Here is a 19,790-nt window from a genome sequence, read left to right on the forward strand (position 1 = left end):
GTGCCTTGGAATGATAGAAAAGTGATATTCTTTTGGTTTAAAGCGAAAGTGAGTTATTACGAACTGTAACTTTATTCTTTCAGGAGTGGCCTACTAATAGTGTTACACGGAGAATCCATGTATGTTTACATTGAGGTACGCCCTGTTACAGTGGTTCTCAGCCTTTGGGTCTCCCGATGTTTTGGCCTACAACTCCCAGAAATTTCAGCCAGTTTACCAGCTGTTAGGATTTCAGGGAGTTGAAGGCCAAAACATCTGGGGACTCACAGGTTGAGAACCACTGCCCTTATCGAAACTAGCTGTCCTTTTTCCCATGTAACTGTGCCTTGGGTTGTAGCCTGATTTGTTTAGATGTACATTTTTATAGTTCGGTTTATCTTTGATAACATTTTATTTTTACCAGTATATTATATATATTCATGTATAAGTTGTCCACTTGTATAAGTTGATGGTCTATTTGGGGGGCAAAATTATGGATGCTGATATGACCCTTGGATAAGTTGGGGATTATTCTACTGAGGGGAGAAAGCACCAATAACTTCTCAGAGGGCCAGTTGCCCCTGGCATTGCAGCCATTTTCCTGTCCTGGGGTTCAAAACAGTCAGAAGTGGTACCATAGTGAACAAAGTAGAGGGGTTGCTACTTCTTTTAGGTTTTCCCAGGATAGAGTAATCTCTTGTCTTTTGCCACTCTATTCAGAGAAGATAATCCTTTTTATATGAATTAATAATAATAGTAATGTAGTAATATAAAATAAAATATTATAATATATAATAATTATACCATTACAAGAAAACCACACTACAAACTAGAGCTGACAGCTGGCACAACAAAACCTTGCATGGAAAGTTCCTTGACAAAAGGAAGGAAAAGCTGATAAGGAGAAGACCTGGCTCTGGCTCACGAAAGGGACCCTGAAGAAGGAGACAGAAGGCCTGATCCTTGCAGCCCAGGAGCAAGCCATCAGAACAAATGCAATTAAGGCCAAGATCGAAAAATCAGCTGATGATCCAAAATGCATACTGTGCAAGGAAACCGATGAAACCATTGATCATCTCCTCAGCTGCTGTAAGAAAATTGCACAGACAGACTACAAACAGAGACACAACTACGTGGCCCAAATGATTCATTGGAACTTATGCCTCAAGTACCACCTGCCAGCAGCAAAGAACTGGTGGGATCACAAACCTGCAAAAGTATTGGAAAATGAGCACGCAAAGATACTGTGGGACTTCCGAATCCAGACTGACAAAGTTCTGGAACACAACACACCAGACATCACAGTTGTGGAAAAGAAAAAGGTTTGGATCATTGATGTCACCATACCAGGTGACAGTCGCATTGATGAAAAACAACAGGAAAAACTCAGCCGCTATCAGGACCTCAAGATTGAACTTCAAAGACTCTGGCAGAAACCAGTGCAGGTGGTCCCAGTGGTGATGGGCACACTGGGTGCTGTGCCAAAAGATCTCAGCCGGCATTTGGAAAAATAGACATTGACAAAATTACGATCTGCCAGCTGCAAAAGGCCACCCTGCTGAGATCTGCGCGCATCATCTGAAAATACATCACACAGTCCTAGACACTTGGGAAGTGTTCGACTTGTGATTTTGTGATGTGAAATCCAGCATATCTATCTAGTTTGCTGTGTCATACAATAAAATAATAATAATAATAAATCTTTATTTATACCCTGCTTTTCTTCCTAACGGGACCCAAAGCGGTTTACAACATCTTAAAATCATACAAACAACGGACCAAATACGTCAATAATAAGTATAAACGTTATAAGATAAACAATTTTTAAAAACCAAACTACTGTACAATATACAATACATTTATGAGGCATCATGCCAAGTTATATTGCACTCTGCTCTTCACATGGACCAGTGGATAAATCAACCCAGGTTTCTGGGACTGATTTTAACTACAATTTCTAGATTTATACATGAGTATATAGAGTAATTGGATAAAAATATTTTACCTTGCTTTGACTTATGCAAAACAACCACTCTGGGAACCCTATAGCTTCAGAGCCTATTAAAAAAAATTCACATTTGGTTTTGTTACCTTGGCAGCTTTTTATCTTTTTGATCCTCTTTTTAAAATCAGGTTTGTAGTTGATCAGTACTTCAGAGGCTCGTTGTCTGTTTTAGAAATTATAGTAACATACCCTTCTGTTCTCCCCCCCCCCCCCCCCCGCTTCCAAATTTCCAAATACAGGTTGAAGAAGTTAAAAAGCACCAGCACTGTTTAGCATTTAGCTCCTCTGGACCTCAAAGCCAGAGTTACTACATCTGTTTCGACACATTCACTGAATACTTGCGGTGGCTTCGGCAAGCTTCAAAGGTAAGAGGAGCTTGAGATTCTTCACTGTCTTTCAGTCACAAAGAGCCTCAATACTCCTGTACAGAACAACCAATTTTAATGATCAAATGAAAGTGGAGTAGGCAATTCTGAGTTTATGTTGAACAATGCTTTTATACTCATATTAAAGCTTTACTTCATCTGTTTCCAGCTAGGCAGAGCTGTATAGACACATCCATGACTTTAGCTCAGGCATGGGCAAACCTTATCGGAAATAACTGCAGCCAGTCTCTGGACAGATATCTCTTTGGATATAAATGACTCCACGGTGATAGTTACCTTCTGTAACTTGGCTCTTATGTGTGTCCACTCTCCCCCTTTTCTCTCCCTTTTTGTTTCACATCCTTTCTTTTTTGCCCCCCCCCCCCCAAAAAAAAAGAAAAGAAAAAACACCAAAGAAGAGTTTGGTGTGGTGCCAAGTTCTTCAGCCATCCATGAGATTCCCCTTTGCTACCCTTCTGCCCTCAATGTTGCACTTGATTGTATTGTGCAGTATGAATGAACCTGTGCATTTGTTCTGGCTGTCCTCTTTCTGGGAAATCACTTTGCTTATGATGTCCAATGCCTTGTCTTAGAAATTAAGGCAGATCTAAATGTGGGAAAGTGGTAGAAAACAATAAGGTTTAGGAGCATGAAAGGATGACTGAAGTGTTTTGTTTTTTCTCTTTTAATTACTGATTGCATAAGATTGCTGTGTTCTGTTCTGTCCCTTCTTTATTCTTCTTTGTTCAGTTATGTTGGGGAAGTTGCCAGAATAAGCACATCTTTTAATGTAATCATAGTGACACCTTTTTGTGTGTGGATGCTGATAGCACATAAAATTGCAAACTCTAATCCAAAAGTAAGACAAATTAAACAATTAAAATTATTTGATGGTGTAGAAATACAAGTACTTTTTATGATTAATGGAAGATACTTACTTTGTAAGGAGAAAAACACATTTATGTTAGGAACAGGTTTGTGTAGTATATCTGCTCAGTTCCCTTATCGCCTAACAGAATTCTCTATTCTAGCTAATTTGAAAAAATAGAGGGTGAATTCCTCTAATAATAATTTGTTACGGCATACATCTCCTTATCATTACTGTATAGTATAGTCGTCCCTGTTTTGCTTGGGGGGTACATTCCCAGACTTTACCTGGATACGGGAAACTGTGAATAATAGCAAACTCTATTGAAATGAAAATCTTCCAATTCAGGAATGTCAGAGATGTGGAGGTATGTAGAGACACCATTATGAATGGGCTAACTGGAAAAATTACGTGTAAGAAGCTGATTGGCTAAGCTGCAAACAGCTAGGAATCTGATTGGTCAATTTCTCTGCTATGCCACTTGGGAACCGATTTGAGCAGGTTTTACCTTAGAGTGTGTCTGTATGCTGATTGGAAACAGCCAATAGAGAAGATGGCTGCCATCTCTCAGAGGCCCTGTTATTTCTAAGGCACAGAGGCAACTTTATGGACTTTAAAAGAACTATTTATTCCTACTGTTCTCTGTAAGCAATCAGAGAGACTATTGTAAATATTATTGCTCTGTTTGATCATTTTGAAATCAGTAAAGTTCCTGTTAATTGTTCTACAAAGCTGAGTGGCACATCATTACCCCACAGGGTGATTTTGGTTCACAGGTGAACATAAGAGCTTCTGTTTAACAACATCTACAATCTTTAACAAGAGAGTTATATAGGAGGTCCTAGGAAATGATTTAAGAGGCTAAGTTTTGTTGGAAGTGGATAAATGAACCATGGATACCAGTTCTGAGCACATAGGAGTGGTATTGCATTGAGGAAATGGCCTGCTTCTATATAATTGGTTGCTTTAGAGATTCATGAAAATACATATGGAGCCGTCCTTTTAAGCTAAGTCTTCTTCTTCTTCTTCTTCTTCTTCTTCTTCTTCTTCTTCTTCTTCTTCTTCTTTATACCTCACTGTTTCTCTCCACAAGGAGACTCATCGCAGCTTACATTCAAAGCATTTCAATACAATTTAAAATCTAAAAATATACAAACAAAATGGAATATAAATGGTATTTTAAAAAAACCACCGTTAAAATCTATAAAAACATAATCAAAGCTTTAAAAACAAGCTAAGTAGCAGTAAGTCACCCAAAGATTGTGGGATGAAAGCTCTTTCGATGATCCCTTGGTTAGTTCTGTCTCAGCCATTTCAGTAGCCTCTACCAAAATACAAAGATGTGATGTTCCCAATAACTTGATCCTAATGACTGATGGATGAGGATGATACCTTGATTTATCTACTGAATTGTTACCTTAAAGTGATTTTTCTACACAGTAGAAGGTCATAAGTTCTCATTATTACTTGGCACCATGAGCCAAATGATTGTATGCCTCTGGCCTCAACCTTGAAGTTAAGGAAGGATATTTATATTTTTAAACTGAGTGTCCCAGTGCCTTTCTAAACTGCAAATGAAAGAATTTCATAGGATGCACCCAGTTGAAGTGGAATCCTATAATAGTGTAGTGTGACAGAGTTCCAGAATTTTCCCAGAATAAAAAGATTTAATAGTATAGTGAGAGCTAACATTCGTTCATAATGGTGTTTTTTAAAACAGGGAATCATTGCCTAGGCAGCCTGCCTTGTCTACTATTACATGTCACCTGCACATCTATGTAATGTATGCCTCTGTTAAATTCTGAACTCTTTTATTCAGGACAACTGATGAGTGATCTTTTACGTAGTGGCTTAGAGCTGTGATAACCAAGGGTACAGGCTGATTCATAAATTACCTGGGGCTACGTGAGACCTATCTATGGACTTCTCTTGCACTGTTTCACTGAACTAAAATGATCATGGATAGAATGACCTGATTACATGATTTAATTGTTCCCACTTAGCTGAGCAACTCTTAAAGGGTGAACTTGTCTATAGCAATATCGCTGCATATTAATGATCCCAAAGTGATATGATAAGTAACCACAGGGACATAACTAATTCTTAGGTACTTTTGAACCAGTCCTCAGACTCCACTATAAATACTATGTTACAACTTTAAATGATATGGTTCTATTCTAATATGAACATGGGATTTGCAGATTAGGGAGAGGCATTTGGTAATTTCTGCTAGAGATCTCTAGTGCTTCAGCAAAGTACAAATCCCAGGAATCCTTAGGATGAAGTTAAAGTGAGATCCTAACACTATAATTGTGTAGTGTGCAATAGGCCCTCACCCTTAGTTGAAAGAAAAATATAGTTTTGAACACCTTACTACTAAAAGAAGTATTTTTTTGCTTTTTCCCATGCTTCTTCCTTTAGCAGGGTACATGATGGAAGTGTTAGGTAGATTTGAAACTGAAGAGCACTTAAGCACTTTGTTTCTGGCTTTTGACTGTCATTGATCCAATATTCATTTTTTCTCAGGATGTGGAAAGGTGTTATTCTTACATAAGCTATGCTACCAGCAACCTCTTCACTGATTTCTTTTCTCCGAGTAGGCTTGGGTGAAAAAAAGATGGAGTTACTTGTGTTAAAAGGTTAGGATGACCCTAATCTGTCATTTCTGCCGGTATATTGAGCATACCAACAACTCCTCTGATAAGGAGAGAAAGCATTCACCTTCATGCTTGAGAATATTAATGCATCTGAGGAAAATGCACCCAAGGGTAAAATCTTTCACACTTGGGCAGGGGCATAGCATGAACATGATCAAAGGTTAAGAAGAATTATTAATCTAGTTTCACTAATTCTAATACAGTTTTTGAGGAAGGAGTGTCACTCAGTCGCAGATAGGACTTTACATGAGGATTCCTTTGACTTCTATCCACACGATTCTGGATTGAAAAGTTGTATTGTCAAACTGTCTACTAGTTCTCTGACTCCAAATCTAAGATACTTACATGTGAAGGCTATGATAGAAGTGGTACTTTTACCTTGGGAGGATGGCTAAGTTATAGCTTTGAAATGGAATGACAGTTCCTTATGTAATAATAATAATAATAATAATAATAATAATAATAATAATAATAATAATAATAATAAACTTTATTTTTATATCCCGCCCCATCTCCCCGAAGGGACTCGGGGCGGCTCACAACAGGGACAAGCCCGAAACAACAACACAACATATTTGACAAAAACTTAAAACATTCCAACGATACACAAAATAAAATAATGGACAATACATTAAAATCCAAGCAAATAAAATCAGAGTAATTAAAAGCAAACCAGTGGGGACAGGTTTCATAAAGTGCTGTATCATGGAAATAAGTAACAGTGATAAAGTGCCATATGCTTTTAAAACAGAAAGAAGTATTCTAATGACAGCTCTATTGGGCCTGTTCATTTAAACACGCTCTGGAACAACCATGTTTTCAATTCCCGGCGGAAAATGGGCAGGGAAGGAGCTAACCTGATTCTCTTTTCATCTACCTTTTCCAAAATTTACCAAGGGTAAAAATTCATGAAATGCCTAGGTGCTCTGATACTGTAGTTTGTTTAGTCTTACTTTGATAAGATTCAAATTCTTGCTGCAACTTTTCAAAAGTACATTCGATAATAGGACCTTCCCCCAAAACCTTTTCTGTTCTTGTTGTTTATTGATTCAGCAGAATTCCAAAATCCAAAATGTCCATGCGATAGTGAGATAGGAAACCCTTTGGTTTCTGATGTTCAATATAGACAAACCTTGTTCATTCACAATAATATTAAAACTATTGTGTATAAAGTTACCTTCAGACTATATGTATAAGGTATCTTCCTCTATGAACCATCTCAGAGATTAAGATCTTCTGGGAAGGCCCTGCTCTTGGTTCGATTTCCTTCGCAGGTACAGTTGGTGGGGACGAGAAACAGGGCCTTCTCAGTGGTGGTCCCTTGGCTGTCGGTCTCCCTCCCCAGTGAGATTAGATCAGCCTCCTCAATCCTGGCCTTCAGAAAGAAAGTAAAAATGTGGCTATGGGACCAAGCCATGGGATAATTGTAGTGGAATAAAAGGATATGGAATATGTTCAACGACAACTGGAATGGCTATGGACTGCGTGGTTTTAACAATTGGTATAATGTTTAGATGTTTTAATTTCTTGGTTTTAATGTTTATGTTTTTTTTTAAATACTATATGTTGTTTTTATGGCATTGAAGTGTTGCCTATGTGAAAAATCCTGCTCTGAGTCCCCTTTGGGGTGAGAAGGGCGAGATGTAAATATAGTAAGTAAGTAAGTAAATACATACATAAATAAATAAATGTTTCATGTTATCTTATTTCTGGTCCCAAGCATTTTCAATGAGAAATACTCAATCTGAGGTAGTGTTATATTATTTTCCTACTTGGGCCATTCATTGCATCCCAGACATATTTTGAATTTTTGTTGAATCTTAAATCTGAATTATTCTGTGAAAATATCTCTTTTCTTCATTGTTAAAGTTCTGTTTTTGGATAGTTTCCTGACAAGGTTGAGATACTGTAATATTCTAGGTTTGCCAGGTGGGCTTTAAGTCAAATAACAAAACTATGTAACAAAATTTTTAAAAAAATCTGTTCCTGGTTTGAAAGTGTTATTTCCTGTTTAATTGTGTGGTACTTACTTTGAAAGTAGTAGTTGTCCTCCAGAAACTGTGGCTGCCACAAACCATGTTGAATTGATTGAGACTCGATGGGATATTCATTGAAAAATGTTAGCAAAATGTGCTGCAGGATTTTTGCAGTTTAATAAACTTTTTCTATGTTTTTATGATAAAACCAATTGGGAAATGGCATTTATAATCCAGGAACGAAAATCAAGTTACATAGCATAATGGATAGCTCAAAGTATTTGAGTCCATAATTATGATAAAGTTGTATTCTTTCCTTTAAATTAAGTTACCCGTTTTGGTTTCTTGTCTGAAAAATGATGGTGGCAAAGCTGGTAGTCACTGATGTTTTTGTACAGTTTTCCTTGACTATTCGGGGAGAAAAGAGTATGAACTGAGATGCTTTAAAAGAGTCATTGTAAGGTTTGCTTGTACAAGACTGTCAAGTTCTGAAGTCTGAAGGATTAATTTGACGGTACAAGGTCATGCATATGTTCCTGTCAACTTGTAATTTTCTGCTTGGTTTGCTTTCATGTATGTAGCTTAAAGTAATGCTGACAAGCCAGCTACCCTCATTTAAAAATTCCAAGTTGACGCTGCAGTTAAAATATCTTAATTTAGCCTGCACAGTTTAGTGTAGTCAAGTGTGTTGTTCTCTCAAATCTATGCTAAATCATGGCCTGAAATTTCAAGCATTGTTCTTGGATTAGGAAGATTTGGGGGTTTAATTTCCATATGCCCAGGAACTTGCTAGTTGACCCAGTTCAACAGGTATTGGTCCAGTTTAGAAATCAGGCTAAACTCCAGCTTAGCGTGTAAGTCTCAGGCTTATATCTTCTTTCTCCATCATGACTACGCAGAGGTGCTTTCCCTTTTCTAGGAAGCATCTATTCCAGTTTGGATTAGTTGCAGTTTGTCCTTTCATTCAACATGATAAACTGAGGTTAATGTCAGCTATGGTTTGTTTGAACAAATCCAGCTCTGAACCATCTATTATGTATCTGACTTGTTTAAAAACACAGCAGCTGATACTCAACATAAGTAATGATTTGGGGGGCAGTTAATTATATTAGAAAATATCAAGACATTTCAAAATATAGGGTAAAATGGGCCAACACCTGAGGTTCTTTCGTAGAAGAGTTAGATTCTGAAGTACAATATGCTATTTATTTGATTTTTAACAACAAAGGCAACGAAGAAGAGTAGAACTGGATAATTTACTCCTACAATTTAGATGTCGTAGTACATTATCTGCTACTACAATTTAGTTGTTCATTATCTTGAAAAACCTGAGTTAAGGCTGATCAGTTCCCCCTTTCTGCATTGATGGGGTTGCCTTTGGGGAAGACAAAGGAATTAGGAAGAAGGTGGCAGTCATTATACAATTCAGCAAATCAAACGCAAAGGTATTGGAGTGGAAGTGCTACTGTAAAAAGAACTCTCTTTAAAGTAAAGACTGTTCAGCCAATTATTTTTAATATAGAGTTGTCCCAGTACTCTTTTGATATTGTTTTACAAGGCACTTCCTTTGTCTGTATGATCACTCCTGTATATGCATATTTGCACAGAGAAACCTCTGTCTAAGCCAATTAAGTTGTGAGTAACACATGTGTTCAAAGGGACTGTTTAGCAGTCTTGTGTTTTCGTGGTAAACCTTGCCCAGTTTCATATCCCGGCTTTTGTTCAGGACCCTGATCTCTTTTCAAGAGCCTCCTGAAATCTGGGGGGGGGGGGGGGGTTGGATCAGGGCCCCGATATTTGGACCATTATGGGGGGGGGGGCTCCCACCCACTGCCTCCCCCTTCCTGGCATCCATCTTATCTGCTGTTGCTCCTTTGGAGTAAGGCATTCACCTTCAGGAGGGCTCCAGGCCTGCCTGCTTACTTTGTCAGCCACCGCACATGCCCTGCCACATTCTTGGAGAGTGTTTGTGGCAGGGCCGGCAAGCAGGTTTGGAGCTTACTGTCTGCAGGTGATCTCTGGGCTTTCTTGCAGGCCTCATCACACACACACTCTCCGAGAGTGTGGAGGGCATGTTTTGGTGGATGGTGAGCTCGCCTGCAGACCCTGCCAGCCTCCAAACACGCCCTCCACACTCTGTGTGTGTGTGTGGCAGGGCTTGCAAACAGGCTTGAAGCTCGCCTGAAGCCTAGCTCCAGGCCTGCCTACATGCAGGCAAGGAGGCAATTTCAGCTCAACACGAAAGCAGGCTTTTGTGTCAAGCAGATTTCCATGTCGGAATGGGACTTCTGTTTCATGCTTCTGGATAAACGGAAGACACAAAAGAAACAGGAAAAACGGAACGAATTTCACACACGCATCTACTATTTAGGGAATTTTTAACACAATGGACATTACACCCATCCAGTATAAGAGATAACACACTCCCCCTCCCCCTTTTTGGTACATTGCTCTGAAGAGAATGATACGCTGCTTAAGGAAGTGAGAGAAATCTACCCCTCGAAAGGGAAATTCATTCCTGAAAGAATTATTATCATGGGGAAAAGTTATCTCCGCTGAAGCTTTATCTCCAATTCTTGTTTCCACAACAAGCCAAATTTTTCAAAATCCAGTTATCACAGGGACAGAAAGTGAAGTGAAATCTTCTCAACAGGGGCACAGACAGCAAAAAAAAGTTATACTGGGTTGCTAACTCTTCCCAGTGCTGTCCAAATACATGCAGATACATGCAAACACACACACACACACACACAGCTGGAGTTACACTTAAAATGTCCTTGTTCTGACTTACATACAAATTCAACATACCCTGTTTCCCCTAAAATGAGACATCCCCCAAAAATAAGACCTAGTAGAGGTTTTACTGAATGGCTAAATATAAGGCCTCCCCTGAAAGTAAGACCTAGTAAAGTTTTTGTTTGGAAGCATGCCCGCTGAACAGAACACCAGAGAACACACAGAACACCAGGATCGGTAAATGTATGTACAATAAAGTGTTGTTACTACCATGGAAATATTGGTAGTAACAAGAAATTCTTGATAGGATTCACAGTTTGTCTGGTTATGCTGGTTTATGATGACAACTACTGTACAGTATATAATAAATGTTCATTTTTTGGGTCAACAATAAATGTGAATTCTTCTTCATGGAAAAATAAGACATCCCCTGAAAATAAGACCTAGAGCATCTTTGGGAGCAAAAATTAATATAAGACACTATCTGTGATGACTCATGGGCCTTGTAGTCCTGTTCCTAGTACTATTGTGGCAGACGAGGAGGAAAACATGGGATTTCCGCCGGTTCAACCAGAGCCGGAGCCTCTCCACCTGGAGGATGTTTGCCCTCAAGAATTCAGCCAAACAGGCCTTGGGCAGAACTCCCCCCCGTTTCCTCGGAGGGACAATTATAATAGAGATAGAGGAGTCAGAGAGGCTAATCGCCGGAGCCTGAGAATCGCTGCCAAACAACTAGCTGATTAGGTCTGCTTCCCTTGGGAAATTCTAAGGAGTCATGCATCTGGACAGAGTTGGGTTTCGCTTCTCGTTCTCCAGGGAAAGTGTTCTGTTGGCGGGAAAACGAGACCCAATATAGGTGCTTGTCGCAAGGGGAACCTTGCGGAGTCAATTGATCAGCTTGAGGAGAGAGATCGTGTGTGGACTTCGTAACCCCAGTTCCTTGCTTCCCGGATCAAGTTCCAAGCCTGCCTTGTTTCACGTTTGCCACGGACCTTGTTCATGCTTCATGTTTGCCTCGTTTCAAGTCTTTGATCTAGCCAAGAATCAAGTTTATTTTCCAGCCTTGTTGTCAAGCTACATTGGACTTTAAAGACTGTCATTTTCCCACACTTTTGCTTGGCAAAGTGTGTGTTTCGGTCAAGTGGATTAAAACTTTGAACTCTAATATCTTATATTGGACAATACATTTCTGGACTATATTTGACCTCATCTGAAAGGTCTGCTTCTGAACTATATTCTTCACTTGTTTTTATTGACTTTATATATTTCTTTAATAAAGATATTAGATAGATTCTGGCCTCTGTGTAAGGTTATTGGTGCTCTGCAGCCTGGGTCCTGACACTATCTTATTTTCGGGGAAACACGGTACGAGCAAACCTACATAACCTATGTTGTTCGTAACTTGGGGACTGCCTGTAGTGTAAATGCAGTATTGGAGTATTTGATATTCTCCATCCTTGATTTTCAGGATGAACGTAAATGGTTTTAAAATCATAATATGTTTCAAGGTTCTACCCTTGGAATGCAAGCTATTGCCCATATTCCTTTTTTCATCTTTCAGCTATCAGACTTGGCATGTGCTGCCCCCACACCCTCATTTGCTCTTGACTTAAAATAGTGCCAGTAAATTCAGCGTAGTGTTAGAAATGTCTCTGTCTTGAGACCGGCACAGTTGGCAGGTTTCCACCCATTTCCTAGCAATATGCATCTAAATTTAACATACTGTTAAAAATGTCACCTTCTTAGGGCCTGCCTGCTTGTTGGCAGTATTATACATGCTTTGAAATCTTTCAGCCCTTCCAGGAAGAGTTTTTCTTCCACAAATTTAGCACATGCCCCAGTTTTTACTACACTGCTCCAAGTTTGGATTTATTGCTGGTTTAGAGTTTTGGTGGAAAAGTTCACAAATTGTATCATCAGGGCTTGTCCAAAATAGCTGCCCCCCTCCTCCAAGAATGTGCATAGTTTCCAAAGTTAGTCAATTTATTTTGGCACCTGAGGCCTCAAAACCCAGTTAATACCTGTTCTCGTCCCTGACAATAAAATATAGTAATAACAAAACAGATAACTTAACAACTTGCTGCCCTTTCTTGTCACTCCCAATCTGCTCCTTGAGGCATCTGCTTCACTAATTAGAAGGCAAACCTCATAAGCTGTTAAAAAATAGGTCCATGCTGTTTAGTTGAAGGAGTTGTTACATATTTTTAAACTTCTTGTTTATCAAGTAAAAGCTGGTTTCCTGATTAGAAGACACATTTAAAAAGTGATAGATACAAAAATTTGGATCATGATTGCTGTATTTAGGAAAGAGATTTCTTGCCCTGTTCTGTACAGGTTGAGTACCCCTTATCTGGAATTCTGAAATTTGAAATATCCCTAAATCTGAAATTGTCCACATTGTTGACTGAGGTAGTGACGCCTTTGCTTTCTGATGTTCCAGTGTACATAAACATTGTTTCATTTATTTAAACATTTGTCTATTTAAACTATTGTATAAATTACTTTCAGAATGTGTGTATAATTTTGAAATGAAACATGAATAAATTTAATGTTTAGATCTAGGCCCCGTCTTCATGCAAATTTAAGCATGTTTATTCAGTTAGTTAATACGGCTGTTTTTAATTGGCCACAGAGGTAGGTTTTTAAAAGGCATAGTTGGAAAACACTGGTTCCATAAAACTCAGGTTTTTATTTGTATTTTTATTACCTTTATATTTCATCTTTCCCTTGAAAATGGTACTTAAGATGGCTTACGATAAAAATGCAGGCAAAATGCTAATTAAAATGTAAATACACCAAAAAAGTTGTACATCATCTTTTATCGTCTCAATGGCCAGCAATGAAAATGCTCTCGCATTTCAGCTATCAATGAGGACTGTCTATTCTTGCCCTTATTAAAAACTTTAGAATAGGCTGATTAGTTCAGTCCTTTGATAGTTGTCTTTTGAATAGGACATGAATAATGTATCACCTTTCTGTAGAGAATCAAGCAATATCTAGTTCTGAGATGCCAAAATAGGGAGACTACTTCAAAGAGTAGTAAATTAACATTTGGCTTATACCATGTGCAGTCACATATAGTGATGGAACATACATCCGACACACAGATATGTGTGTGTGTGTGTGTGTGTGTGTAGATAGATACACACACACGCATATACACACATGAATCCATACATTCATACATGATGGTTTCATGTGTAACAATCCATACCTAATTGACATACTATTTCCAGCATGAAAATTTACTCTTTTATTTGCAAGGTATAACCGGGAAGCAATCCTGGAAAGTGTTATAACAAAACCTTGAACAGCTTTACCTTTTTAGGCCTACTAGAAAGCATAAAATACACAGTGCAATCTCCAAATTAAAGGTCTTTGAATCCATTATCATCACTTCTCTCCCCCCCCCCCCCTCTCTATACACACACACACACACACACATACACAATCTTTTGCTGTTTAGCTTCAAAAGCTTACATTATACAGGGTGTTTCAAAAAGATGCACCCAATTTGAAATTGCTATATATCTGCAACCACGAACAGACCATGAATAAAACTCTTACCACTTGAAAGGATGGCACATAGAATGATTACCACTAGAAGCCTCTTCCAGTGCACAAATAACCCTAGGACAGACAAAATACCTTTTTTAGGACTGCCATCTCGCAGACGATGGAGGCTAGGGGCTGTTTGTGTGCAGGAAGAGACATCTAGCAGTAATCCTTTAGACCTATACACCTCACTTTCATTCATTGGTGGTTTGTGGTTATGGCAATATAGCGACCTCAAACAGATCCCTCTATTGTAAACAGCCTGTATAAAGTGTTGTAGAAGGCTTTCATGACTGGAATCACTGGGTTTCTGTGAGTTTTCTGGGCTGTGTATGACCATGTTCCAGAAGCATTTTCTCCTGACATTTTGCCCACATCTGTGGCAGGCATCCTCAGAGGTTATGAGGTCTCTGAGGTAGTGAGAATCTCACAACCTCAGAGGATGCCTGCCATAGATGTGGGCGAAACACCAGGAGACAATGCTTCTAGAACATGGCTATACAGCCTGGAAAACTCACAGCAACCCAGCCTGTATAATTTTTACCTTTTAGTTAGCCCCCCAAAAGACACTGTTGTTTTGTTGATTTCATATTTGAGATGAATGGCCAACATGGCTGCCCAGAATATGTTCCTTGTGTGTTTCATTGTATGTCATTTCAAATAGTAGAGTGATTAAAAGAAATGACACCTGAGAGCAGTAGGAAGATATTCTTTAAGCTCATGATCATTTAAAGGTTTGTGACCATAATGGTGAAGCTGTTGGTTACTTTGGGGATGTTGTATGTTTTCTGCGCTGTATGGCCATGTTCTAGAAGTATCCTCTCCTGACGTTTTGCCCACATCTATGGCAGGCATTCTCAGAGGTTGTGAGGTATGGAGAAACTAAGCAAGGAAGGTTTATATATATCTGGAAAGTCCAGGGTGAGAGAAGAACTCTTGTCAGTTGGAGGCCAGTGTGAATGTTGTAGTTAGGGCTGGCCATTAAAGCCTTCGACAACACACTGTTGGTTACGTCCCTTGATGTGCAAAGTGGTTCTTCTTTGATCTGGTTTGCTTTTTTGTAGCATGCATGATGGATACACAAATTTAAATCGCAAACTCATGAAGAGGTTGGCAGAATGAGAACAGAGTTTGTAAAGCTGAAGGGCATTTTTTTCACACAAAACACTAAAATGCTATTTTACTGCAACTGCCTACAATACAAATAAAAATGCCCTTTAGTTAAAAATGCTCATTCGACATAAACATATATATTGTTTTCCAGCATTTGTTTCCTTTTGTTTTCCCCCTTCCCTTCTTTTAGTTTCATTTGGAGCCCTGGTCTAACCACATCTGCACTTACGCAGAAATGAGTTTGAATGGTCTCTTTTTTATGGTATGTGACAATGCTGTTATCTTAGTGGTCACATTTCTTATTCTGTGAATCCTTGCTCTTTCTTACACATGTCGTTTTAAGGTCATTTGATTTCTATTTTCATTTTCACCAGTCATCTTTACTGTCCCAAAATTCAGTCTGCCTTAAAAAGCTATGGCTGTGAGAACGGGCTAAGCTCAGGAAGTCTGTGGTTGAAATCTTTCTTCACTCATTTATTCAGTAGCTCAGTTCTGATAGAAAAATCCCAGTCAAATAAAGAATGTTTTTTTTTCCAGTCAGGGAACAAACCAGATGTTTGTGTACTTCTTTCCTTGTGTGCTTTCATCCTAAGCCTTGTCTGGATCAGGAAGCTGTAGGGTCAAGGCCCCATTCAGACTTGGCTTTGAGTTAACCCTTAAATCTACAGTTTCCAGATTCAATTGTGAAGTTGAATAAAGACAGATCTGTGAGTTGTGAAAGGGGGCACATATCTCACTCAATCTAAGATTGTGTACTCTCCAGTCAGCGATCATTTCTCCTCCTTCAGAATATTCTTTAAAAATATGAATCTGCAGGTATCAGACATGTAGGACTTGCTTTGTGTTTGCTGTGTTCTATGAGAATCCCGATTTCTGTCAGCTACATCTTGGTGTGAAAGACATAATAATTGAAATTTATAAATTCTGAGTGGTAGGGCTTTTGAGTGACAAACAAAAGCAAATGGAACTCAGGCTCCTTCCACACCCAGAAAACCATTTGTGGCTTCCTCAGGCTTTTTTTCTTTTCTTTTCAGAAGAATAATGTATAGACAGTATGTGTGTGTGCGTGTGTGCGCGCGCATGTTGCATCTATGTCATGTTGTTGCTGTGCTTGATAAAATAATGGAGAGTGAGAAATGCTTGCCAATGTACCACAAATCACACAGAGACTTGTCAGTATGTCCATATCTGTTTTCTGCCTTGTCTTTATTTTAAAATATAGATATTCTAGTGCTGCTGCTAACTTGACAGAGCTATTGTCAGCTTTACCAAAATAATGTATGTGAAGTCTATGAAAGGCACTATATTAATTATCATGTTTATGACCCTGAGCCTACTTCAAGCCTTTGGAATAAACTTTCCCTTTTTAAACGCTCAAAGCCCGGCCCTGCTTAAAATACAACATCTCAGCAAGAAGTCAGCTGGAGCTGTTAGTCTGCTTTCCCTGGGCACTCCTTGCAAAACCATGTCCATTTGCCATTCCTTTTTATTTCTGTCCAATTTAGATGTTATGTTTGATTGTATTCTCATTTGAGACTTTAGAAAGCCACAGCTGTAAAAAAATGTCAAATGGAATGGCTTTATTTGGTGCTGGAATGAATAGCTGGACAATCTGAAGCCACTTTCTCCCCTTTTCTTGCACTCAAAATATGTTCTGCTGGTGTGCAGATTTGCAAACGTTCTTTTCTGAGCATTACTCACAGAAACTGGAATCCCAGTAGTAATAACCAGAGCCTGTTGAAGGATTGTAAGGTCATCTTACATTCACCTTCTTGTATATGAAGAAAGGATTCCTCTTGCCCTCTAGTTTTATCTTTCAAGACTAACCTTTCCTGAACTATCCCAGAATGTGGATTGGCAATCCTTTGTTGACCTGACCAGATGTTTTGCATTTTAGCATCCACAGTATCTTACTACTCGCCAAGCTATAAGAGTCTAATAGAAATGATAGGCGAAAACAGAAGTCCCTCATTGTATTTCCCTGCACTTTTCATCTTGTTATGTCAGTGAACTTGATGGCTTTTCTAGCATACTCATAATACATGGATAAAACTTCCCACTTTCTTCGTGTATTATTTATGTCTGTTGCATTAACAATCAAATTGTTTCTAACTTAAAACACCATTTATATCTGAACTGTGACAATATGTCTGTAGACTGTCAGATTTGTGCAGCAGCATAACAACAAATGGCAAATGCAGCAAAGCACAACTCCAGAGGTTTTGTGAGTCATCAGGTCTACCTCCTTGCCCTCAGGATCAAAGGTTTAAATGTGAAAGAAAAGCACATAGTACAGTCTTTCTTGAGAGTACAACTTCAGATGGCTGGGTGAAGAAGGCATGCTTGATCGTTGCTGTTTGGAAGAAAACAAAATCTGTTTTTGGAAAGCTAGCTTTCATATTTTCAGCTCTAAAGATTCTTAAATTTTATTCCATATTTTCTTTAAAGCTTCCAAGGAGGGATATTTTTATGTTAAACTTCATTATGGTTAAGGTGATATTATCTAAATTGGGACAGGCAAAATATTCTATCTAGGCCATTTTTGTAGCTCCTCTTAAGCCTCCCTGGTGCCTTCCTCCATTTTTTACCATTAAAAAGTTGAAATATATACAGTCAGTTCTTCTTTTCCCAACAGATACAAATTTTCTGTTCCTGGGTTGAAACTGTTATTTCCTGTTTAATTGTGTGGTACTTACTTTGAAAGTAATTGTTATACTCCAGAAACTTCGTTTTGGTGGCTACCACAAACTGTGTTGACTTGGTTGAAACTCTATGAGATATTCATTAAAAAATTATAGCAAAATGTGCTGCAGGATGTCCCACAAAAACAACATTTTTGCAGTTTAATAAACCTTTTCATGTTTTTATGATAGAACCAATTAGGAAATGACATTTATAACATAGGAACAAAAATCATGTTATATAGTGTTATTTATCCCTCACATATTTAGCACTAGTTGTTTGTAGGCCATCTAAATATATTATTTTGCCATGGTCACATCTAGGTTTTGAGGACACAAAGTAACAGTGGTTTTGCAACATGATTGGTGTGGTTAGAAGCATCACATAAATTTCTCAGCAGTTGTCCTTTGGTTATTCACAATACTTGATCTATCACACCTTAGGTAATTTTCTGGGTAGAGCAGGGTGATATGATACTGTTCTTTTCTGACCCTTCTGGCAAGATATTGTTGTTTGAGCCTGACTCTCACTCCTTATATATGTATGTATGTGTTCATGTCACATTCCTGCTCAAAAGGTTCACACAGTCTGACTAAGGGCATGGGAGGAATTGAGACATGGATAAGCAGGAAAATAATGTGTGATCACTCACATGTATTTTAATTTTTTAAAAATTTAATACTTCATCACCCTATAACTAAAGATCTCAGGATAGTCTGCAAAATCAGATAACTTTACACAATGTAAAAATAAAACTATTTAACTATTAAAATAACACCAGGAAAATAGATCTGTTGAGCTTCAATCAGGTGTAGAGTTTAGAGTGGAAGAAGGCAATTTTGGTTCTCCAAGTGTTTTTAGCTTTAGAATACACAGCACCCCAACTAATATGGTAGTTCTAATCCAAAAACACATTGAGGACCACAGTTGTCCAGTCCCAGACTTGGGGAATGAACAGTGGAGGTGTTTGAACAGCTTAGGGTGATTTGGGTGGCTGGCTGAAGATTCCTTGTGTAAATTTAAGTGCAGTGGGATAAATACGGTGGAGACAATCTCTGTGGTATAGTCTTGTCAAAGTTGGAGTAGGAATCTGGGAGACCAGGGTTTGAATTCCTACTCAGCCATAGAAACTCGTTGAGTAACTTTGGGCAAGTCACATTTTCTTATGAAAAAATCTTGCCAACAACAACAGAAATCTGTGATAGCTACCTTGAAGATGTACAACCGCAGTGATGCTATGAAAGTATTTGAAAGTAAGAGAAAATATTGTGAAAGTAAGAGAAATATCATCTGCTCTGTTTCTTGAGAACTCTGTTATACCTTTCTTGGTTTATATATTGTTCAAGTGGTGTGGGCTCCATGGCCACCTAGATATCGGACTCTTACCGTGTTTCCCCGAAAATAAGACAGTGTCTTATATTATTTTTTGCTCCCAAAGATGTGCTAGGTCTTATTTTCAGGGGATGTCTTATTTTTCCATGAAGAAGAATTCACATTTATTGTTGAACAAAAAAATGAACATTTATTATATACTGTACAGTAGTTGTCATCACAAACCAACATAACCAAACCAGACAAACTATGACTTCTGTCAAGAATTTCTTGTTACTACTGTATAAATATAAATAATATAACATTTTAATATATTATTACCATTATTTCCATGTACAACTGGTATGTACATTTACCGATCCTGCAAGTTCTGGTGTTTTGTTTGGCAGGCGCCGGGCATGCTTCCAAACAAAGACTTTGCTAGGTCTTACTTTCGGGGGAGGCCTTATATTTAGCAATTCAGCAAAAACTCTGCTAGGTCTTATTTTTTGGGGATGTCTTATTTTCAGGGAAACAGGGTAT

At 38.4% G+C, this 19,790-nt stretch overlaps 1 protein-coding gene across 1 annotated transcript in view; it reads left to right on the top strand.

The window, feature by feature from the left end:
* phlpp1 (PH domain and leucine rich repeat protein phosphatase 1) overlaps positions 1 to 19,790 on the top strand; it is a 184,853-nt gene that overhangs the window by 94,991 nt on the left and 70,072 nt on the right. The window contains exon 3 of the mRNA XM_062977656.1: positions 2,224 to 2,349. Within this exon, the coding sequence (XP_062833726.1) occupies positions 2,224 to 2,349 (126 nt within the window). The remainder of the gene's footprint in view (positions 1 to 2,223; positions 2,350 to 19,790) is intronic.

The sequence above is a fragment of the Anolis carolinensis genome, chromosome 4, assembly GCF_035594765.1.
Source record: "Anolis carolinensis isolate JA03-04 chromosome 4, rAnoCar3.1.pri, whole genome shotgun sequence".
Classification (NCBI taxonomy): Eukaryota; Metazoa; Chordata; class Lepidosauria; order Squamata; family Dactyloidae; genus Anolis; species Anolis carolinensis.